This window comes from Panulirus ornatus, chromosome 5 (genome assembly GCF_036320965.1).
Source record: "Panulirus ornatus isolate Po-2019 chromosome 5, ASM3632096v1, whole genome shotgun sequence".
Lineage (NCBI taxonomy): Eukaryota > Metazoa > Arthropoda > Malacostraca > Decapoda > Palinuridae > Panulirus > Panulirus ornatus.
This window is the reverse complement of record NC_092228.1, coordinates 39,387,461-39,412,076: the sequence shown is the minus strand read 5'-3', so window position 1 is coordinate 39,412,076 and position 24,616 is coordinate 39,387,461. Positions and strand designations below refer to the sequence as shown.

At 41.9% G+C, this 24,616-nt stretch overlaps 1 protein-coding gene across 3 annotated transcripts in view; it reads left to right on the top strand.

Annotated features, from left to right (window-relative positions):
* LOC139748680 (cadherin-AgCad1-like) overlaps positions 1-24,616 on the top strand; it is a 305,223-nt gene that overhangs the window by 223,321 nt on the left and 57,286 nt on the right. For all 3 annotated transcript variants that reach the window (XM_071661965.1, XM_071661968.1, XM_071661967.1), the window contains 3 exons: positions 1,923-2,036; positions 5,103-5,197; positions 11,373-11,473. In XM_071661965.1, the coding sequence (XP_071518066.1) occupies positions 1,923-2,036; positions 5,103-5,197; positions 11,373-11,473 (310 nt within the window). The remainder of the gene's footprint in view (positions 1-1,922; positions 2,037-5,102; positions 5,198-11,372; positions 11,474-24,616) is intronic.

Genomic DNA, 24,616 nt, shown 5'->3' with positions numbered 1-24,616 from the left:
GGAGGGTATTGATCGAGAGGGTGAAGGCATGTACAGAGCATCAGATTGGGGAAGAGCAGTGCGGTTTCAGAAGTGGTAGAGGATGTGTGGATCAGGTGTTTGCTTTGAAGAATGTATGTGAGAAATACTTAGAAAAGCAAATGGATTTGTATGTAGCATTTATGGATCTGGAGAAGGCATATGATAGAGTTGATAGAGATGCTCTGTGGAAGGTATTAAGAATATATGGTGTGGGAGGCAAGTTGTTAGAAGCAGTGAAAAGTTTTTATCGAGGATGTAAGGCATGTGTACGTGTAGGAAGAGAGGAAAGTGATTGGTTCTCAGTGAATGTAGGTTTGCAGGCAGGGGTGTGTGATGTCTCCATGGTTGTTTAATTTGTTTATGGATGGGGTTGTAAGGGAGGTAAATGCAAGAGTCTGGAAAGAGGGGCAAGTATGAAGTCTGTTGTGGATGAGAGAGCTTGGGAAGTGAGTCAGTTGTTGTTCGCTGATGATACAGCGCTGGTGGCTGATTCATGTGAGAAACTGCAGAAGCTGGTGACTGAGTTTGGTAAAGTGTGTGAAAGAAGAAAGTTGAGAGTAAATGTGAATAAGAGCAAGGTTATTAGGTACAGTAGGGTTGAGGGTCAAGTCAATTTGGGAGGTAAGTTTGAATGGAGAAAAACTGGAGGAAGTAAAGTGTTTTAGATATCTGGGAGTGGATCTGGCAGCGGATGGAACCATGGAAGTGGATCATAGGGTGGGGGAGGGGGCGAAAATCGTGGGAGCCTTGAAGAATGTGTGGAAGTCGAGAACATTATCTCGGAAAGCAGAAATGGGTATGTTTGAAGGAATAGTGGTTCCGACAATGTTGTATGGTTGCGAGGCGTGGGCTATGGATAGAGTTGTGTGCAGGAGGATGGATGTGCTGGAAATGAGATGTTTGAGGACAATGTGTGGTGTGAGGTGGTTTGATCGAGTAAGTAACGTAAGGGTAAGAGAGATGTGTGGAAATAAAAAGAGCATGGTTGAGAGAGCAGAAGAGGGTGTTTTGAAATGGTTTGGACACATGGAGAGAATGAGTGAGGAAAGATTGACCAAGAGGATATATGTGTCAGAGGTGGAGGGCACGAGGAGAAGTGGGAGACCAAATTGGAGTTGGAAAGATGGAGTGAAAAAGATTTTGTGTGATCGGGGCCTGAACATGCAGGAGGGTGAAAGGAGGGCGAGGAATAGAGTGAATTGGATCGATGTGGTATACCGGGGTTGACGTGCTGTCTGTGGATTGAATCAGGGTATGTGAAGCGTCTGGGGTAAACCATGGAAAGCTGTGTAGGTATGTATATTTGTGTGTGTGGACGTATGTATATACATGTGTATGGGGGGGTGGGTTGGGCCATTTCTTTCGTCTGTTTCCTTGCGCTACCTCGCAAACGTGGGAGACAGCGACAATGCAAAAAAAAAAAAAAAATATATATATGTGTATTTGTGAATGGATGTGTCTTTCTTCATCTGTTTTCTGATGCTACCTCACAATGCAGGAAACAGTGATCAAGTATGAGATTTTTTTTATTTTACAAAAATAGAAAAATAGCTTGAATGAAAATCCATCTTCTTTGCAACAGTGAATAATGAACAAACCAATAAGTTTCAGCTAATCCTGTGTAAGTATTCTGAATGTAGATGGTTATAACAGCATACGTACATTCCCCAAGTCAGATACTGGAAAAAACAAAATATTGTTGCAGATGTGATTTAAAACATACACAGGAATGTCTTACATTTGAATTCCTTGCAGTCTACTCTTTAATTACAGGTGACAATAGTAGCACAAGATAAGAATGACAATCCACCAATCAGCAAAATATTGTTGGAGATGTAAGTAAAAACATACACAGGATTGTCTTACTGTTGAATTCCTTACAGTCTACTCTTTAATTACAGGTGACAATATTAGTACAAGATAAGAATGACAATCCACCAGCATTTCCTCGTAATGTCACATTTGCCAGCTTTACAACAAGTGACATGAAGGGCAAAACTCTTCTTGTCATTGAGGTCAGTGTTAAATACTTTTGTAGCAATAGGAAAAGGTGAACAGGTATGAAAGAAAAGAATTTGGATGAACGAGTATCAGCAAACTTTAGGGAGGATAAGAAAATGTTTGGAAGAGGCTTAGTAGTGTGAGACCAAATGGCAACATTGGTGAAGGGACAAATGGTGAAGTGGTAACAGGCAAAAATAAGGTTAAGAGGAGATAAAGTGTGAATTTTTTTTAATGTATCTGATGATGATAGGATGACATATATGGGATGCTGTGAGGGTGGAGGTATGTGAAGTGAGAGTCATGGAAAGTGGTTTGGAAAAAAGAAATAAGGTGGTGAGAGCCTTGCATAAAATAAAGGTTGGGAAAGTGGCTGAAATGTCTTAAGAAAGGGGGTGATTGTATTGTTAATTGGTTAGTTAGAATTTTCAGTGTGTATATGGATCATGGTGAGATGCCTAAAGATTGGTGGAATGCCTGTATAGTTCTATTGTCCAAAGGCAAGGGGACTGAAATGAATATTCGAATTAATGAGGTATAAATTTGTTGAGTGTAGTTGTTAAGATGTTTGGAAAATTGGTAATTGGTAACATGCACAGAGTTTCAGAATGGGGAGGAGCAATGTGTTTTCAGTATGTGTAGATCATGTGTTTGCTTTGAACTGTGTGACAAATACCGTGGGAAGTAAGCTTATTGTATAATAGGGGTTGATGGAGATACTTTTTAGAGGATGTTGGGAATATATGATGTGGAAGAAGAGCCTCTAAAAGCAGTGAAGAATTTTTATGAGAGTGTAAAGTGTGTGTGTGAATATGAGGAGAGGAGGGTGAGTGGTTCCAGGTGAAGATGGGTCTGCAGGAGGGGTATGTGATGTTCCTATGGACAGAGAGCAGTCATGCAGGTTGTTGGGGGTAAGGTGCTTAGTAAGTGAGTCATTTGTAGTTTGCTGACAACACAGAACTGGTACCAGGCTTTAGGGCCACCAAAGGCCACCAATTTTTTCCTGTGCAGTGATAAGTAGTGTGCTAGTGTAAAGATATAGAGGCCATAAAAAACATTGTCCACCTCCCATATATTTTCAAAGGTGGTACATGGCTAAGGTTTATTGTGGGTACAAGCATAAGATTTGCTCAGGGTGAAATCTGAGGATGAAATTATCATACATTGGATTGCTGAGAATAATGTTTCTAATGATGTGAGCATCAGAAACCAGCCTCATTGTGCCTCAGGCTGTCTTGAGGGGAGGTTTTTTTTTTCCTGTGCAGTGATGAGTAGTGTGCTAGTATGAAGATATAGTGGCCACAAAAAACATTGTTTGCCCCCATATATTTTCAGAGGTGGTATGTGGCTAAGGTTTATTGTGAGTACAAGCATATGATTTGCATATGGTGAAATCTTAGGATGAAATCATCATACATGGGATTGCAGAGAATAATGATTCTGATGATGTGAGCACCAGCAACCGGCCTCATTGTTCCTCATGCTGTCTTGAGGGATGGGTTTTCTTCCTTTGCTCTTCCTGGTTGCTACTTCATTTTGGGAATTTTGCTTCATGATGTATTTCTTCTTCCTGTGCTTCAAGATGTGGTTGGCTCTTGCCTTTCTAAGGAGGAAAAAGCCCGAATTCTTGCCCGGGAGCAAGAGAATATGGGTACACCTGAGGTTTGTAGATGGTACATCTCAGTGCCTCATCTCATTCAAGAGAGCAAGACCCTTGGATCCAAAACATGGACCTAGAATACTTCAGGAACCTTGCCAGTTCCATACTCAGACATCTCTAGATGGTAATCAAAGCCAAAGGAGAGATGACAAAGTACTAAAGTGTAAGTGTGACACCACCTTTGAAATTGTAGGGAAGATGGACAAGATTTTGTGTGGATACCATGTATTTGATGTGAAAGGAAAGCTGCAAGAAGCAGTGAGGAGTTTTTGTTAAGACAGCAAGACATAGGAGTAGGTAGGAAGAAAGGGAGGTAAATGGTTTTAGGTGAGGTTGGGTCTTTCCCAGGGGTGTATAATTTCCCCACATCTGTTTACTGTGTTTAAGTTGAGAAGATATGTGTGAGGATTCTAAAGAGAGGGACAGCTCTAGTTGTTGAGGTGTGGAAGGGGGCCTGGGAGATCGGTCAGTTGCTACTTACAGGTGATACAGCTCTGCCAGTGGACTTTAGAGAGAAAGTACAGAAACAGGTTTTTTTAGTTTGTTAAAGTGTGTGAAAGAAGGAAATTGAGAGGTAATGTGAATCAAAGTAAAGCAATGGAGTTTAGCAGGGAAGAGAAAGAGGTTGGTTTGAATGTAGTGAAACTGGAGGAGATGGGGTGTTTTACATGCTTTGGAGTGAATATGGCAACTGATGGAACTATGGGAGCTGATATGAATCACAGGGTTAGTGAGGGGAAAAGGTCTTTGGTGTTCTGAGGAATGTTTGGGAAAAGAGTTAATTGTCTGTAAGAGCAAAGATTGGTTATATTTAATGGAATGATAGTCCAAAAAGTGCTGTATGGGTGAGAAACATGGCCCCTACATAAGTAGATACAGATGATGGATGTAGTGGAAATGGAATGCTTAATTGGATTAAATGATAGGGCAAGAGAGAGATGTACTGGTGAAAAGTGTAAGGTTGAGAGATTTGAAGAGTTTTTCTGAAATAGTTTGAACACATGGAGAAATTGAGTAAGGACATGCTGACTAAGTGGGTATACTGGACATGATTAAAAGAAGTTTAGACAGAGACATAAAAGACATTTTCATTTGAACCCAAGATAGATGACTGAAATGTGAATGGTGGCAGAGAGTAACAGAAATAACAAGCTATGTTTGTGATAAGAGTGACATACCAAACTTAACACAAAGCAGAATTTTCTTGCATGTATACTTGCACTTGGTAGTATCATCTAGAAGTGGAGACCAACCAGAAATTACATTTGAGTAACATTTCAAATGAGTTTCTACAACATTGCACTAATTTCATTCGTTTATTTTATTACTGATGGGTCACAGAGGTTTACAAAAAGAATAAATACAGCACTAAAGTATATTATGAGTCTTTAGATAGTTTAACATACATTTATAATTGCAGGCTAAGGATCCTGATCTGAATGAATCTCTCTCATACTGGCTGGAAAATGACTTCCAGTGGTTTGACACCATAATAAAACCAGAAAATCCTTTCCGGTGAGAAATCTTGTTAGAATTTACACAGTTTAAGTTAATATTATCTAAGTATTTATTTTTTACAGTATTTATATGTTTTCTTTCATAGCACCAGGAACAGATGAAGAAAGGCCACATTTGCTTACATCCATTCTCTAGCTGTCATGTAATGTACCAAAACCAAAGCGCCCTATCCACAACCAGGCTCCACAGGCCTTCCTATGGTTTACCCCAGATGCTTCACATGCCAAGATTCACTCCATTCGACCTCAGTATACCACATTGTTTCAGTTCACTCTATCCTGTGCATGTCTTTCACCCTCCTGCATATTCAAGTCCAAATGGTTCTAGATCTTTTTCTCTCCATTCTTCCATCTCCAGTTCGCTCTCCCAGGTCTTCTTGTTCCCTCCACGTCTGACAAATATATTCTCTTTGTAAACCTTTCCTCGCTCATTCTTTTCTTATGTCTTAACCATTTTTGTACCATTTTTTGCTCTCTTAACCACACTCCTCTGATGACCACACATCTTTCTTACCCTTTTATTAGTTACTCAGTCAAACAGGGAGCTGTGGTTTTGGTGCATTGCACATAACAGTTAGAGACTGAGTGTAAAGGAATGTAGCCATTTTTGTCTGTTTTCCTGGCGCTACCTCACTGAAGCACAATCAAGTATGAATATTTACACATTTATATATGTGTGTCTGTGTATATATAAATATATTATTTATTTATTTTGCTTTGTTGCTGTCTCCCGCGTTTGCGAGGTAGCGAAAGGAAACAGACGAAAGAAATGGCCCAACCCACCCCCATACACATGTATATACATACACGTCCACACACTCAAATATACATACCTATACATCTCAGTGTACACATATATATATACACACACAGACATATACATATAAACACATGTACATAATTCATACTGTCTGCCTTTATTTATTCCTATCGCCACCTCGCCACACATGGAATAACATCCCCCTCCCCCCTCATGTGTGCAAGGTAGCGCTAGGAAAAGACAACAAAGGCCCCATTCTTTCACACTCAGTCTCTAGCTGTCATGTAATAATGCCCGAAACCACAGCTCCCTTTCCACATCCAGGCCCCACAGAACTTACCATGGTTTATCCCAGATGCTTCACATGCCCTGATTCAATTCATTGCCAGCACGTCGACCCCAGTATACCACATCGATCCAATTCACTCTATTCCTTGCCCGCCTTTCACCCTCTTGCATGTTCAGGCCCCGATCACTCAAAATCTTTTTCACTCCATCTTTCCACCTCCAATTTGGTCTCCCACTTCTCGTTCCCTCCACCTCTGACCCATATATCCTCTTGGTCAATCTTTCCTCACTCATTCTCTCCATGTGACCAAACCATTTCAAAACACCCTCTTCTGCTCTCTCAACCACACTCTTTTTATCACCACACATCTCTCTTACCCTATTATTACTTACTCGATCAAACCACCTCACACCACATATCATCCTCAAACATCTCATTTTCAGCACACCCACCCTCCTGCGCACAACTCTATCCATAGCCCATGCCTCGCAACCATACAACATTGGTGGAACCACTATTCCTTCAAACATACCCATTTTAGCTTTCCGAGATAATGTTCTCGACTTCCACACATTCTTCAAGGCTCCCAGAATTTTCGCCCCCTCCCCCACCCTATGATTCACTTCCGCTTCCATGGTTCCATCCGCTGCCAAATCCACTCCCAGATATCTAAAACACTTCACTTCCTCCAGTTTTTCTCCATCAAACTTACCTCCCAATTGACTTGACCCTCAACCCTGTCGAACCTAATAACCTTGCTCTTATTCACATTTACTCTTAACTTTCTTCTTTCACACACTTTACCAAACTCAGTCACCAGCTTCTGCAGTTTCTCACATGAATCAGCCACCAGCACTGTATCATCAGTGAACAACAACTGACTCGCTTCCCAAGCTCTCTCATCCCCAGCAGACTTCATACTTGCCCCTCTTTCCAGAACTCTTGCATTCACCTCCCTAACAACCCCATCCATAAACAAATTAAACAACCATGGAGACATCACACACCCCTGCCGCAAACCTACATTCACTGAGAACCAATCACTTTCCTCTCTTCCTACACGTACACATGCCTTACATCCTCGATAAAAACTTTTCACTGCTTCTAACAACTTGCCTCCCACACCATATATTCTTAATACCTTCCACAGAGCATCTCTATCAACTCTATCATATGCCTTCCCCAGATCCATAAATGCTACATACAAATCCATTTGCTTTTCTAAGTATTTCTCACATACATTCTTCAAAGCAAACACCTGATCCACACATCCTCTACCACTTCTGAAACCACACTGCTCTTCCCCAATCTGATGCTCTGTACATGCCTTCACCCTCTCAATCAATACCCTCCCATATAATTTACCAGGAATACTCAGCAAACTTATACCTCTGTAATTTGAGCACTCACTGTTATCCCCTTTGCCTTTGTACAATGGCACTATGCAAGCATTCCGCCAATCCTTAGGCACCTCACCATGAATCATACATACGTTAAATAACCTTACCAATCAGTCAAAAATACAGTCACCCCCTTTTTTTAATAAATTCCACTGCAATACCATATATAAATAAATATATGATGATAAATATATATTTGTTTATTTTACTTTTGTCGCTGTCTCCCACGTTAGCAAGGTAGCGCAAGGAAACAGACGAAAGAATGGCCCAACCCACCCACATACACATGTATATACATACACGTCCACGCATGCAAATATACATATCTATACATCTCAACGTATACATATATATACACACACAAACATATACATATATACACATGTACATAATTCATACTGTCTGCCTTTATTCATTCCCATTGCCACCCCACCACACATGAAATAACAACCCCCTCCCCCACATGTGCATGAGGGAGCGGTAGGAAAAGACAATAAAGGCCACATTTGTTCACACTCAGTCTTCAGCTGTCATGTATGATGCACCGAAACCACAGCTCCCTTTCCACTTCCAGGCCCTGTGCACAAAACCTTCCATGGTTTACCCCAGACGCTTCACATGCCCTGGTTCAATCCATTGACAGCACGTCGACCCTGGTATACCACATCGTTCCAATTCACTCTATTCCTTGCACGCCTTTCACCCTCCTGCATGTTCAGGCCCCAATCACTCAAAATCTTTTTCACTCCATCTTTCCACCTCCAATTTGGTCTCCCACTTCTCCTCATTTCCTCCACCTCTGACTAATATATCCTCTCTGTCAATCTTTCCTCACTCATTCTCTCCATGTGCCCAAACCATTTCAAAACACCCTCTTCTGCTCTCTCAACCACACTCTTTTTATTAACACATCTCTCTTACCCTTTCATTACTTGCTCGATCAAACCACCTCTCACCACATATTGTCCTCAAGCTTCTCATTTCCAGCACATCCACCCTCCTCCGCACAACTCTATTTATAGCCCATGCCTCGCAACCATATAACATTGTTGGAACCAATATTCCTTCAAACATACCCATTTTTGCTTTCCAAGACAACGTTCTTTACTTCCACACATTCTTCAACGCTCCCAGAGCATTCGCCCCCTCCCCCACCCTATGATTTATTTCCACTTCCATGGTTCCATCCGCTGCCAAATCCATTCCCAGATATCTAAAACACTTCACTTCCTCCAGTTTTTCTGTATTCAAACTTACCTCCCAATTGACTTGTCCCTCAACCCTACTGTACCTAATAACCTTACTCTTGTTCACATTTACCCTCAGCTTTCTTCTTTGACACACTTTATCAAACTCAGTCACCAACTTCTGCAGTTTCTCACCCAAATCAGCCACCAGCACTGTATCATCAGCGAACAACAACTGACTCACTTCCCAAGCTCTCTCATCCACAAAGACTGCATAGTTGCCCCTCTTTCCAAAGCTCTTGCATTCACCTCCCTAACAACACCATCATAAACAAATTAAACAACCATGGAGACATCACGCACCCGTGCCGCAAACTAACACTCACTGAGAACCAATCACTTTCCTCTATTCCTACACGTATACATGCCTTACATCCTCGATAAAAACTTTTCACTGCATCTACCAACTTGCCTCCCACACCATATATTCTTAATACCCTCCACAGAGCATCTCTATCAGTTCTATCTTATGCCTTCTCCAAGTCCATAAATGCTGTATACAAATCCAGGAATACTCAACAAACTTATACCTCTGTAATTTGAGCACTCACTTTCATCCCCTTTGCCTTTGTACAATGGCACTATGCAAGTATTCCTCCAATCCTCAGTCACCTCACCATGCATCATACATACATTAAATAACCGTATCAACCAGTCAACAATATAGTCACCCCCTTTTTTTAATAAATTCCACTGCAATACCATCCAAATCGCTGCCTTGCCGGCTTTCATCTACCGTAAAGCTTTTACTACCTCTTCTCTATTTACCAAATCATTCTCCCTAACCCTCTCACTTTGCACACCACCTCGACCAAAACACCCTATATCTGCCACTCTATCACGAAACACATTCGAGAACCCTTCAAAATACTCACTCCATCTCCTTCTCACATCACCACTACTTGCTATCACCTCCTCATTAGCCCCCTTCACTGAAGTTCCCATTTGTTCCCTTGTCTTATGCACTTTATTTACCTCCTTTCAAATCATCTTTTTATTCTCCCTAAAATTTAATGATACTCTCTCACCCCAACTCTCATTTGCCCTCTTTTTCACCTCTTGCACCCTTCTCTTGACCTCCTGCCTCTTTCTTTTATACATATATAATATATATATTATTATCATTATTATTTTACTTTGGATGTGTTGAAAATGAAATGTTTGAGGGCAAAATGTGGTATGAGGTGGTCTGATCGAGTTAGTGATGAAAGGGTGAGAGAGATGTGTGATAATAAAAAGAGTGTGATTGAGAGAGCAGAAGAGGGTGTGTTGAAATGGTTTGGACACATGGAGAGAATGAGTGAGGAAAGATTGACAAAACACTTGCTTCTCATGATCTTTCTTTTCATGACCAGGTACATAAGCACCAATAATCACTCATCTCTCTCCATCCACTTTCAGTTTTACCCACATGAATCTAGATTTTACTTTCATACACTCTACCTCATACTCCCACAACACCTGCATCAGGATTAGTGTTCCTCCTTTCTTAGCTCTTATCCTCTCACTAACCCCTGACTTTACTCTCAAGACTTTTCCAAACCATTCTTCTCCTTGACCTTTAAGCTTCGTTTCACCCAGAGCCAAAAAAACATCCAGTTTGCTTTCCTCAAACATTCTACCGATACTTTCTTCTTATCTTGGTTACATCTACACACATTCAGACACCCCAATCTGAGCCTTTGAGGAGGTAGCCTCGGTGAGGTAGCTCAAGGAACAGATGACAGAGCCTTAGAGGGGAAGGTCCTCACTTGGCTCCTTGCTATGTTCTTTCTTTTATAAAGTAATGCAGGAAGGGAGGATTTCCAGCCACTTGCTCCTGTCCTTCTTAGTTGCCTTCTCCGACGTGCAAAGAATACGTGGGTAGCATTATTTCTCCCCAACTTTATCTTCTTTCTTTGTATTTCATCGCAAAGAATATGGTGCTGAGCATGTTGAGGTATGATTGTACTAAAAGTATTATGTTTTGTTGCATAATTGGTAAGTGATTGTGATTGCTTAGCAATGAATGAATCTTCTGAGTGCTTTGTTGTGCTATTTACACTTTACCATACTTTCCCTGGTATCTCCTTTTATGGGACTTCCACAGCACTCAGAAAGCTGGCCATATGCACTGTGTGGGATATTTTGTCAAGATTATTGGTGATATTGTGAGGTCTGGTGTTTTTGTAGGGTGATCACAGGGCAGTTATGGAGTAGGTATTCAGTGTCTTCAGTATGAAAGTTCCAACTTGGCTATGAGGGGTCTTCTGATTTGTTGAATTGGTGTGATATTGGAAAGATAAAGGATGTCCAGAATGTAGATGAGAGAGCATAACTATTACAAGTAATTTGTAATTTTATGTATTAAGATCAGTATGTTTATTGTGAATTATTCATTATCATTATTAGTGTATACATGAGATAACTTTAGTCCGATGTTTTATTATACCAGGGTCAGATATGACATCAAATTGATAATTAATTATTTACCTCAGGATTGAATCGGGAAACAATAACTCTGCCAATCTTCTTCTGAACTTTATTCCAACTGGAGAATATGGCTACTGCACATTTACCATCAACGTCCATGATGCAGGTGATATGTATTTTTGAGATATGGTTTTGGATTACTTAGTTCATTCCTTATATAGACTGTTGTTGTTGCTTTTGTAGCTTCACTTGAACATACAGCTTGGGATTAAATCTGATCCTAGGTTGTGGTAATTTCCTTGCCTCACTTCTTGTTTATGATGTTAAAAGCTGGAAGTGTCATTCATCGGTAACAATACAAAGCTTGATATATGTGGTTACACAAAAATCTTATTGTAATGCTATTCAGATCTGAATTTGTTTGACAGAATCTTACTTTTTTGTGTGAAAAAGAAAAAACACTTGGTATATAGTCATTATGTATAAAAATGATAATCATAACCTTAAAGTGAACCAGAGTGCAGGTTTGTTTCAATATTTGTGCAGTGGATCAAAAATTAATCATATATATATATATATATATATATATATATATATATATATATATATTGGTTCTCAGTGAATGTAGGTTTGCGGCAGGGGTGTGTGATGTCTCCATGGTTGTTTAATTTGTTTATGGATGGGGTTGTTAGGGAGGTGAATGCAAGAGCTTTGGAAAGAGGGGCAAGTATGAAGTCTGTTGGGGATGAGAGAGCTTGGGAAGTGAGTCAGTTGTTGTTCGCTGATGATACAGCGCTGGTGGCTGATTCATGTGAGAAACTGCAGAAGCTGGTGACTGAGTTTGATAAAGTGTGTGAAAGAAGAAAGTTAAGAGTAAATGTGAATAAGAACAAGGTCATTAGGTACAGTAGGGTTGAGGATCAAGTCATTTGGGAGGTAAGTTTGAATGGAGAAAAACTGGAGGAAGTAAAGTGTTTTAGATATCTGGGAGTGGATCTGGCAGCGGATGGAACCATGGAAGCGGAAGTGGATCATAGGGTGGGGGAGGGGGTGAAAATCCTGGGAGCCTTGAAGAATGTGTGGAAGTCGAGAACATTATCTCGGAAAGCAAAAATGGGTATGTTTGAAGGAAAAGTGGTTCCAACAATGTTGTATGGTTGTGAGGCGTGGGTTATGGATAGAGTTGTGCGCAGGAGGATGGATGTGCTGGAAATGAGATGTTTGAGGACAATGTATGGTGTGAGGTGGTTTGATCGAGTAAGTAACGTAAGGGTAAGAGAGATGTGTGGAAATAAAAAGAGCATGGTTGAGAGAGCAGAAGAGGGTGTTTTGAAATGGTTTGGGCACATGGAGAGAATGAGTGAGGAAAGATTGACCAAGAGGATATATGTGTCGGAGGTGGAGGGAACGAGGAGAAGTGGGAGACCAAATTGGAGGTGGAAAGATGGAGTGAAAAAGATTTTGTGTGATTGGGGCCTGAACATGCAGGAGGGTGAAAGGAGGGCAAGGAATAGAGTGAATTGGATCGATGTGGTATACCAGGGTTGATGTGCTGTCAGTGGATTGAATCAGGGCATGTGAAGCGTTTGGGGTAAACCATGGAAAGCTGTGTAGGTATGTATATTTGCATGTGTGGACGTATGTATATACATGTGTATGGGGGTGGGTTGGGCCATTTCTTTCGTCTGTTTCCTTGTGCTACCTCGCAAATGCGGGAGACAGCGGAAAAAAAAGAAATATATATATATATATATATATATATATATATATATATATATATATATATCTACGCTTCGTCTGTGGGACCCTGAGACAGATGCGTCACTGTCGCTAATCGTCACATAAAAGGACAGAGCGAGTTCAGATGTGCTGGTACAATGCAGGTCATCCACCAGGGCTGCCTTAATTGATGCTACTACGTTTGTGAATCAAGAACCATTGCAACACAAACCTCGCCAGGTGGTAGAGTGTCCCGCAGTGTATCGAGACAGACTTCCCCAGAACTTTTTTAAAGGGGAAGTAAATGCTTATAGTTGTGTTACTGGAGTGATAGTTTTCATACATGGTGCTTTGACAAGAAAATAGTGAAATTGGAAAAATTGTAGCTTAGACATTGAAGCTTATTGATACAGTGGTTAAATTGATGAGAACTGCTATTGACGTTTGTGTAAATAAATTATACATTTCCCTTTTTCCATAGCCAGAGGTTGAACCATTATGTGACATTCATTTTTTCATTTCATTTAAAGCTAGAAGTTTCAGTTTTCTAAATTGTTTCTTACATTTTTCATATGTATATATATGTATATGTGTGTGTGTGTGTATATGTGCGTATGTATGTGTATGTGTATATATATATATGTATATATATATATGTATTATCCCTGGGGATAGGGGTGAAAGAATACTTCCCACGCATTCCTCGCGTGTTGTAGAAGGCGACTAGAGGGGACGGGAGCGGGGGGCCAGAAATCCTCCCCTCCTTGTATTTTTTTGACTTTCTAAAATGGGAAACAGAAGAAGGAGTCACGCGGGGAGTGCTCATCCTCCTCGAAGGCTCAGACTGGGGTGTCTAAATGTGTGTGGATGTAACCAAGATGTGAAAAAAGGAGAGATAGGTAGTATATTTGAGGAAAGGAACCTGGATGTTTTGGCTCTGAGTGAAACGAAGCTCAAGGGTAAAGGGGAAGAGTGGTTTGGGAATGTCTTGGGAGTAAAGTCAGGGGTTGGTGAGAGGACAAGAGCAAGGGAAGGAGTAGCAGTACTCCTGAAACAGGAGTTGTGGGAGTATGTGATAGAATGTAAGAAAGTAAATTCTCGATTAATATGGGTAAAACTGAAAGTTGATGGAGAGAGATGGGTGATTATTGGTGCATATGCACCTGGGCATGAGAAGAAAGATCATGAGAGGCAAGAGTTTTGGGAGTAGCTGAATGAGTGTGTTAGTGGTTTTGATGCACGAGACCGGGTTATAGTGATGGGTGATTTGAATGCAAAGGTGAGTAATGTGGCAGTTGAGGGAATAATTGGTATACATGGGGTGTTCAGTGTTGTAAATGGAAATGGTGAAGAGCTTGTAGATTTATGTGCTGAAAAAGGACTGGTGATTGGGAATACCTGGTTTAAAAAGCGAGATGTACATAAGTATACGTATGTAAGTAGGAGAGATGGCCAGAGAGCGTTATTGGATTACGTGTTGATTGACAGGCGCGCGAAAGAGAGACTTTTGGATGTTAATGTGCTGATAGGTGCAACTGGAGGGATGTCTGATCATTATCTTGTGGAGGCTAAGGTGAAGATTTGTATGGGTTTTCAGAAAAGAAGAGTGAATGTTGGGGTGAAGAGAATGGTGAGAGTAAGTGAGCTTGGGAAGGAGACTTGTGTGAGGAAGTACCTGGAGAGACTGAGTACAGAATGGAAAAAGGTGAGAACAATGGAAGTAAGGGGAGTGGGGGAGGAATGGGATATATTTAGGGAATCAGTGATGGATTGCGCAAAAGATGCTTGTGGCATGAGAAGAGTGGGAGGTGGGTTGATTAGAAAGGGTAGTGAGTGGTGGGATGAAGAAGTAAGATTATTAGTGAAAGAGAAGAGAGAGGCATTTGGATGATATTTGCAGGGAAAAAATGCAATTGAGTGGGAGATGTATAAAAGAAAGAGACAGGAGGAGGTCACGAGAAAGGTGCAAGAGGTGAAAAAGAGGGCAAATGAGAGTTGGGGTTAGAGAGTATCATTAAATTTTAGGGAGAATAAAAAGATGTTCTGGAAGGAGGGAAATAAAGTGCGTAAGACAAGGGTGCAAATGGGAACTTCAATGAAGGGCGCAAATGGGGAGGTGATAACAAGTAGTGGTGATGTGAGAAGGAGATGGAGTGAGTATTTTGAAGGTTTGTTGAATGTGTTTGATGATAGAGTGGCAGATATAGGGTGTTTTGGTCGAGGTGGTGTGCAAAGTGAGAGGGTTAGGGAAAATGATTTGGTACACAGAGAAGAGGTAGTAAAAGCTTTGTGGAAGATGAAAGCCGGCAAGGCAGCAGGTTTGGATGGTATTGCAGTGGAATTTATTAAAAAAGGGGGTGACTGTATTATTGACTGGTTGGTAAGGTTATTTGATGTATGTATGACTCATGGTGAGGTGCCTGAGGATTGGCGGAATGCGTGCATAGTGCCATTGTACAAAGGCAAAGGGGATAAGAGTGAGTGCTCAAATTACAGAGGTATAAGTTTGTTGAGTATTCCTGGTAAATTATATGGGAGGGTATTGATTGAGAGGGTGAAGGCATGTACAGAGCATCAGATTGGGGAAGAGCAGTGTGGTTTCAGAAGTGGTAGAGGATGTGTGGATCAGGTGTTTGCTTTGAAGAATGTATGTGAGAAATACTTAGAAAAGCAAATGGATTTGTATGTAGCATTTATGGATCTGGAGAAGGCATATGATAGAATTGATAGAGATGCTCTGTGGAAGGTATTAAGAATATATTGTGTGGGAGGCAAGTTGTTAGAGGCAGTGAAAAGTTTTTATCGAGGATGTAAGGCATGTGTACGTGTAGGAAGAGAGGAAAGTGATTGGTTCTCAGTGAACGTAGGTTTGCGGCAGGGGTGTGTGATGTCTCCATGGTTGTTTAATTTGTTTATGGATGGGGTTGTTAGGGAGGTGAATGGAAGAGTTTTGGAAAGAGGGGCAAGTATGAAGTCTGTTGGGGATGAGAGAGCTTGGGAAGTGAGTCAGTTGTTGTTCGCTGATGATACAGCGCTGGTGGCTGATTCATGTGAGAAACTGCAGAAGCTGGTGACTGAGTTTGGTAAAGTGTATGAAAGAAGAAAGTTAAGAGTAAATGTGAATAAGAGCAAGGTTATTAGGTACAGTAGGGTTGAGGGTCAAGTCAATTGGGAGGTAAGTTTGAATGGAGCAAAACTGGAGGAAGTAAAGTGTTTTAGATATCTGGGAGTGGATTTGGCAGCGGATGGAACCATTGAAGCGAAAGTGAATCATAGGGTGGGAGAGGGAGCGAAAATCCTGGGGGCCTTGAAGAATGTGTGGAAGTCGAGAACATTATCTCGGAGAGCAAAAATGGGTATATTTGAAGGAATAGTGGTTCCAACAATGTTGTATGGTTGCGAGGCGTGGGCTATGGATAGAGTTGTGCGCAGGAGGATGGATGTGCTGGAAATGAGATGTTTGAGGACAGTGTGTGGTGCGAGGTGGTTTGATCGAGTAAGTAACGTAAGGGTAAGAGAGATCTGTGGAAATAAAAAGAGCGTGGTTGAGAGAGCAGAAGAGGGTGTTTTGAAATGGTTTGGGCACATGGAGAGAATGAGTGAGGAAAGATTGACCAAGAGGATATATGTGTCGGAGGTGGAGGGAACGAGGAGAAGTGGGAGACCAAATTGGAGGTGGGAAGATGGAGTGAAAAAGATTTTGTGTGATCGGGGCCTGAACATGCAGGAGGGTGAAAGGAGGGCAAGGAATAGAGTGAATTGGAGCGATGTGGTATACAGGGGTTGACGTGCTGTCAGTGGATTGAATCAAGGCATGTGAAGCGTCCGGGGTAAACCATGGAAAGCTGTGTAGGTATGTATATTTGTGTGTGTGGACGTGTGTATGTACATGTGTATGGGGGGGGTTGGGCCATTTCTTTCGTCTGTTTCCTTGCGCTACCTCGCAATACGCGGGAGACAGCGACAAAGTATAAAAAAAAAAAAAAAAATATATATATATATATTTTTTTTTGCCGCTGTCTCCCGCGTTTGTGAGGTAGCGCTAGGAAACAGACAAAAGAAATGGCCCAACCCACCCCCATACACATGTATATACATACGTCCACACACGCAAATATACATACCTACACAGCTTTCCATGGTTTACCCCAGACGCTTCACATGCCCTGATTCAATCCACTGACAGCACGTCAACCCCGGTATACCACATCGATCCAATTCACTCTATTCCTTGCCTTCCTTTCACCCTCCTGCATGTTCAGGCCCCGATCACACAAAATCTTTTTCACTCCATCTTTCCACCTCCAATTTGGTCTCCCACTTCTCATTCCCTCCACCTCCGACACATATATCCTCTTGGTCAATCTTTCCTCACTCATTCTCTCCATGTGCCCAAACCATTTCAAAACACCCTCTTCTGCTCTCTCAACCACGCTCTTTTTATTTCCACACATCTCTCTTACCCTTACGTTACTTACTCGATCAAACCACCTCACACCACATATTGTCCTCAAACATCTCATTTCCAGCACATCCATCCTCCTGCGCACAACTCTATCCATAGCCCATGCCTCGCAACCATACAACCTTGTTGGAACCACTATTCCTTCAAACATACCCATTTTTGCTTTCCGAGATAATGTTCTCGACTTCCACACATTCTTCAAGGCTCCCAGGATTTTCGCCCCCTCCCCCACCCTATGATCCACTTCCGCTTCAATGGTTCCATCCGCTGCCAGATCCACTCCCAGATATCTAAAACACTTTACTTCCACCAGTTTTTCTTCATTCAAACTTCCCTCCCAATTGACTTGACCCTCAACCCTACTGTACCTAATTACCCTGCTCTTATTCACATTTACTCTTAACTTTCTTCTTTCACACACTTTACCAAACTCAGTCACCAGCTTCTGCAGTTTCTCACATGAATCAGCCACCAGCGCTGTATCATCAGCGAACAACAACTGACTCACTTCCCAAGCTCTCTCATCCCAACAGACTTCATACTTGCCCCCCTTTCCAAAACTCTTGCATTCACCTCCCTAACAACACCATCCATAAACAAATTAAACAACCATGGAGACATCACACACCCCTGCCGCAAACCTACGTTCACTGAGAACCAATCACTTTCCTCTCTTCCTACACGTACACATGCCTTACATCCTCGATAAAAACTTTTCACTGCTTCTAACAACTTGCTTCCCACACCATGTATTCTTAATACCTTCCACAGAGCATCTCTATGAACTCTATCATATGCCTTCTCCAGATCCATAAATGCTACATACAAATCCATTTGCTTTTCTAAGTATTTGTCACATACATTCCTCTAAGCAAACACCTAATCCACACATCCTCCACCACTTCTGAAACCACACTGCTCTTCCCCAATCTGATGCTCTGTACATGTCTTCGCCCTCTCAATCAATACCCTCCCATATAATTTACCAGGAATACTCAACAAACTTATACCTCTGTAATTTGAGCACTCACTCTTATCCCCTTTGCCTTTGTACAATGGCACTATGCACGCATTCCGCCAATCCTCAGGCACCTCACCATGAGTCATACATACATTAAATAACCTTACCAACCAGTTAATAATACAGTCACCCCCTTTTTTAATAAATTCCACTGCAATCCCATCCAAACCTGCTGCCTTGCCGGCTTTCATCTTCCGCAAAGCTTTTACTACCTCTTCTCTGTTTACCAAATCATTTTCCCTAACCCTTCTCACTTTGCACACCACTTCGACCAAAACACCCTATATCTGCCACTTTATCATCAAACACAGTCAACAAACCTTCAAAATACTCACTCCATCTCCTTCTCACATCACCACTACTTGTTATCATCTCCCCATTTGCGCCCTTCACTGAAGTTCCCATTTGCACCCTTGTCTTACGCACTTTATTTACCTCCTTCAGAACATCTTTTTATTCTCCCTAAAATTTAATGATACTCTCTCACCCCAACTCTCATTTGCCCTCTTTTTCACCTCTTGCACCTTTCTCTTGACCTCCTGTCTCTTTCTTTTATACATCTCCCACTCAATTGCATTTTTTCCCTGCAAATATCGTCCAAATGCCTCTCTCTTCTCTTTCACTAATAATCTTACTTCTTCAACCCACCACTCACTACCCTTTCTAATCAACCCACCTCCCACTCTTCTCATGCCACAAACATCTTTTGCGCAATCCATCACTGATTCCCTAAATACATCCCATTCCTCCCCCACTCCCCTTACTTCCATTGTTCTCACCTTTTTCCATTCTGTACTCATTCTCTCCTGGTACTTCCTCACACAAGTCTCCTTCCCAAGCTCACTTACTCTCACCACCCTCTTCACCCCAACATTCACTCTTCTTTTCTGAAAACCCATACAAATCTTCACCTTAACCTCCACAAGATAATGATCAGACATCCCTCCAGTTGCACCTCTCAGCACATTAACATCCAAAAGTCTCTCTTTCGCACGCCTGTCAATTAACACGTAATCCAATAACGCTCTCTGGCCATCTCTCCTACTTACATATGTATACTTATGTATATCTCGCTTTTTAAACCAGGTATTCCCAATCACCAGTCCTTTTTCAGCACATAAATCTACAAGCTCTTCACCATTTCCATTTACAACACTGAACACCCCATGTATACCAATTATTCCCTCAACTGCCACTTTACTCACCTTTGCATTCAAATCACCCATCACTGTAACCCGGTCTCGTGCATCAAAACCACTAACACACTCATTCAGCTGCTCCCAAAACACTTGCCTCTCATGATCTTTCTTCTCATGCCCAGGTGCATATGCACCAATAATCACCCATCTCTCTCCATCAACTTTCAGTTTTACCCATATTAATCGAGAATTTACTTTCTTACATTCTATCACATACTCCCACAACTCCTGTTTCAGGAGTACTGCTACTCCTTCCCTTGCTCTTGTCCTCTCACTAACCCCTGACTTTACTCCCAAGACATTCCCAAACCACTCTTCCCCTTTACCCTTGAGCTTTGTTTCACTCAGAGCCAAAACATCCAGGTTCCTTTCCTCAAATATACTACCTATCTCTCCTTTTTTCACATCTTGGTTACATCCACACACTCCCCGCGTGACTCATATACATATATATATATATATATATACATATACATATATATATATATATATATGTGTGTGTGAGGTGGTTTGATCGAGTAAGTAATGTAAGGGTAAGAGAGATGTGTGGAAATAAGAAGAGCGTTTTTTGAAATGGTTTGGGCACGTGGAGAGAATGAGTGAGGAAAGATTGACCAAGAGGATATATGTGTCGGAGGTGGAGGGAACGAGGAGAAGTGGGAGACCAAATTGGAGGTGGAAAGATGGAGTGAAAAAGATTTTGAGTGATTGGGGCCTGAACATGCAGGAGGGTGAAAGGCGGGCAAGGAATAGAGTGAATTGGATCGATGTGGTATACCGGGGTCGACGTGCTGTCAATGGATTGAATCATGGCATGTGAAGCGTCTGGGGTAAACCATGGAAAGTTGTGTGAGGCCTGGATGTGGAAAGGGAGCTGTGGTTTCGGGCATTATTGCATGACAGCTAGAGACTGAGTGTGAACAAATGGGGCCTTTGTTGTCTTTTCCTAGTGCTACCTCGCACACATGAGGGGGAGGGGGATGTTATTCCATGTGTGGCGAGGTGGCGATGGGAATGAATAAAGGCAGACAGTGTGAATTGTGGGCATGTGTATATATGTATATGTCTCTGTGTGTATATATATGTGTACATTGAGATGTGAGATGATTAGTATGGGTTTTCAGAAAAGAGGAGTGAATGTTGGGGTGAAGAAGGTGGTGAGAGTAAGTGAGCTTGGGAAGGAGACCTGTGTGGGGAAGTACCAGGAGAGACTGTGTACAGAATGGAAAAAGGTGAGAACAATGGAAGTAAGGGGAGTGGGGGAGGAATGGGAAGTATTTAGGGAATCAGTGATGGATTGCGCAAAAGATGCTTGTGGCATGAGAAGAGTGGGAGGTGGGCTGTTTAGAAAGGGTAGTGAGTGGTGGGATGAAGAAGTAAGAGTATTAGTGAAAGAGAAGAGAGAGGCATTTGGACGATTTTTGCAGGGAAAAAATGCAATTGAGTGGGAGAAGTATAAAAGAAAGAGACAGGAGGTCAAGAGAAAGGTGCAAGAGGTGAAAAAAAGGGCAAATGAGAGTTGGGGTGAGAGACTATCAGTAAATTTTAGGGAGAATAAAAAGATGTTCTGGAAGGAGGTAAATAGGGTGCGTAAGACAAGGGAGCAAATGGGAACTTCAGTGAAGGGCGTAAATGGGGAGGTGATAACAAGTAGCGGTGATGTGAGAAGGAGATGGAATGAGTATTTTGAAGGTTTGTTGAATGTGTCTGATGACAGAGTGGCAGATATAGGGTGTTTTGGTCGAGGTGGTGTGCAAAGTGAGAGGGTTAGGGAAAATGATTTGGTAAACAGAGAAGAGGTAGTAAAAGCTTTGCGGAAGATGAAAGCCGGCAAGGCAGCAGGTTTGGATGGTATTGCAGTGGAATTTATTAAAAAAGGGGGTGACTGTATTGTTGACTGGTTGGTAAGGTTATTTAATGTATGTATGACTCATGGTGAGGTGCCTGAGGATTGGCGGAATGCGTGCATAGTGCCATTGTACAAAGGCAAAGGGGATAAGAGTGAGTGCTCAAATTACAGAGGTATAAGTTTGTTGAGTATTCCTGGTAAATTATATGGGAGGGTATTGATTGAGAGGGTGAAGGCATGTACAGAGCATCAGATTGGGGAAGAGCAGTGCGGTTTCAGAAGTGGTAGAGGATGTGTGGATCAGGTGTTTGCTTTGAAGAATGTATGTGAGAAATACTTAGAAAAGCAAATGGATTTGTATGTAGCATTTATGGATCTGGAGAAGGCATATGGTAGAGTTGATAGAGATGCTCTGTGGAAGGTATTAAGAATATATGGTGTGGGAGGCAAGTTGTTAGAAGCAGTGAAAAGTTTTTATCGAGGATGTAAGGCATGTGTACGTGTAGGAAGAGAGGAAAGTGATTGGTTCTCAGTGAATGTAGGTTTGCGGCAGGGGTGTGTGATGTCTCCATGGTTGTTTAATTTGTTTATGGATGGGGTTGTAAGGGAGGTAAATGCAAGAGTCCTGGAAAGAGGGGCAAGTATGAAGTCTGTTGGGGATGAGAGAGCTTGGGAAGTGAGTCAGTTGTTGTTCGCTGATGATACAGCGCTGGTGGCTGATTCATGTGAGAAACTGCAGAAGCTGGTGACTGAGTTTGGTAAAGTGTGTGGAAGAAGAAAGTTGAGAGTAAATGTGAATAAGAGCAAGGTTATTAGGTACAGTAGGGGTGAGGGTCAAGTCAATTGGGAGGTGAGTTTGAATGGAGAAAAACTGGAGGAAGTGAAGTGTTTTAGATATCTGAGAGTGGATCTGTCAGCGGATGGAACCATGGAAGCGGAAGTGGATCATAGGGTGGGGGAGGGGGCGAAAATTTTGGGAGCCTTGAAAAATGTGTGGAAGTCGAGAACATTATCTCGGAAAGCAAAAATGGGTATGTTTGAGGGAATAGTGGTTCCAACAATGTTGTATGGTTGCGAGGCGTGGGCTATGGATAGAGATGTGCGCAGGAGGATGGATGTGCTGGAAATGAGATGTTTGAGGACAATGTGTGGTGTGAGGTGGTTTGATCGAGTAAGTAACGTAAGGGTAAGAGAGATGTGTGGAAATAAAAAGAGCGTGGTTGAGAGAGCAGAAGAGGGTGTTTTGAAATGGTTTGGGCACATGGAGAGAATGAGTGAGGAGAGATTGACCAAGAGGATATATGTGTCGGAGGTGGAGGGAACGAGGAGAAGAGGGAGACCAAATTGGAGGTGGAAAGATGGAGTGAAAAAGATTTTGTGTGATCCGGGCCTGAACATGCAGGAGGGTGAACGGAGGGCAAGAAATAGAGTGAATTGGAGTCATGTGGTATACAGGGGTTGACGTGCTGTCAGTGGATTGAAGCAAGGCATGTGAAGCGTCTGGGGTAAACCATGGAAAGCTGTGTAGGTATGTATATTTGCGTGTGTGGACGTGTGTATGTACATGTGTATGGGGGGGGGGGGGGTTGGGCCATTTCTTTCGTCTGTTTCCTTGCGCTACCTCGCAAACGCGGGAGACAGCGACAAAGTATAAAAAAAAAAAAAAAAAAACATTGAGATGTATGGGTATGTATATTTGCGTGTGGGGATGTGTATGTATATAAATGTGTATGGGGGTGGGTTGGGCCATTTCTTTCGTCTGTTTCCTTGCGCTACTTCGCAAACACGGGAGACAGCGACAAAGCAGATATATATATATGGATGGTGTGATAAGAGAGATGAAAGTAAATCTAGGGAAAACAGATGCAGAGATGGAGTGTGGCAGAGAGATATGGTGCTAGTGGCAAGCCTGTTTGCAGATGATACTGTGTGGTTTGCTGAGAGTGAAGAGGAGTTGCAGAAGGTTTTAAGTGTGTTTTATGATGTGTGTAAGCAAAGATGACTGAAGGTAAATGCAAGTAAAAGTAAAGTAATAGTGTTTGAAAGGAAACAGTGAAGGTAAAGATTTTGTAAAACCTTATACAGGGAAAGAAGAAAGTGTACTGAATTGTGCTTTGGATATGGGTGGAGAAAGACTGGAAGAAGAGAGAGAATTTAAGTATTTCTGAGCGTTTTTGGGTAAGTTTGGTGATATGGAAGGAGAGATAAGGTAGAGAGCAATACAGGGTAGAAGAGTCATTGGAGTCTCTTGATATGATGATGGAAAAATAGAGGTGTAAGTATGCAAGTGAAGAGAGGATTAAGAGACAGCATAGTCCTCCCAACCATGACCTGTGCAGCTGAAATATGGACATGGAATGAGTCACTGAGGTCAAGAATCCAGGCTGTGGAAATGAGCTATTTGAGATGAGCAAGTGGTGTGACTAGATAGAATGAAGAAAGAAACGAAAGGGTGTATGAGAGATGTGGTATGGCAGGGAATGCAAAGGGAATGAATTGTGAAGTGGTAGAATGGGTGAAACATAATACTTTGAAGTGGTTTGGGCATGTGGGAAGAATGCAAGACTGGGAGTTGACTGGAGAGTGTATGATATGATTAAAGGTGTTGGTGTGAGAGGAAGACCACCTGATTCATGGGCAAATAGGTTGGAGGGAGAGAAATGGTGGAATATGTGTGGAATGGTGTATGCGAGGGAGGCATATAAGGACAGGGATAAGGGAAGACTCTTTTGCCTTGGCCACTCCTTGATGGGAGTTCCCAGAGGGAACAGCTGTCAGACATATAGATAGATAGCTAGATAGATGAATAGATAGATAGATAGATAACATGGTAGATACAGGATAGATGAGTTTTAGGAAAATATCAGGAATACAGATGGGGAAATAAAGAAACTTCATGGAAGAGAACAAAGAATGGTTGAAGAGAAACTTATTGGTAACATAGAAAAGAATCCAAACATTATCTGCATATGTGAAAAAAAGGACCATTCAGGGCATGAAAAAGTATGATAATGCCCCAAAGAGAGTGTTTATGATACTAATGGATTTTTCTGGAT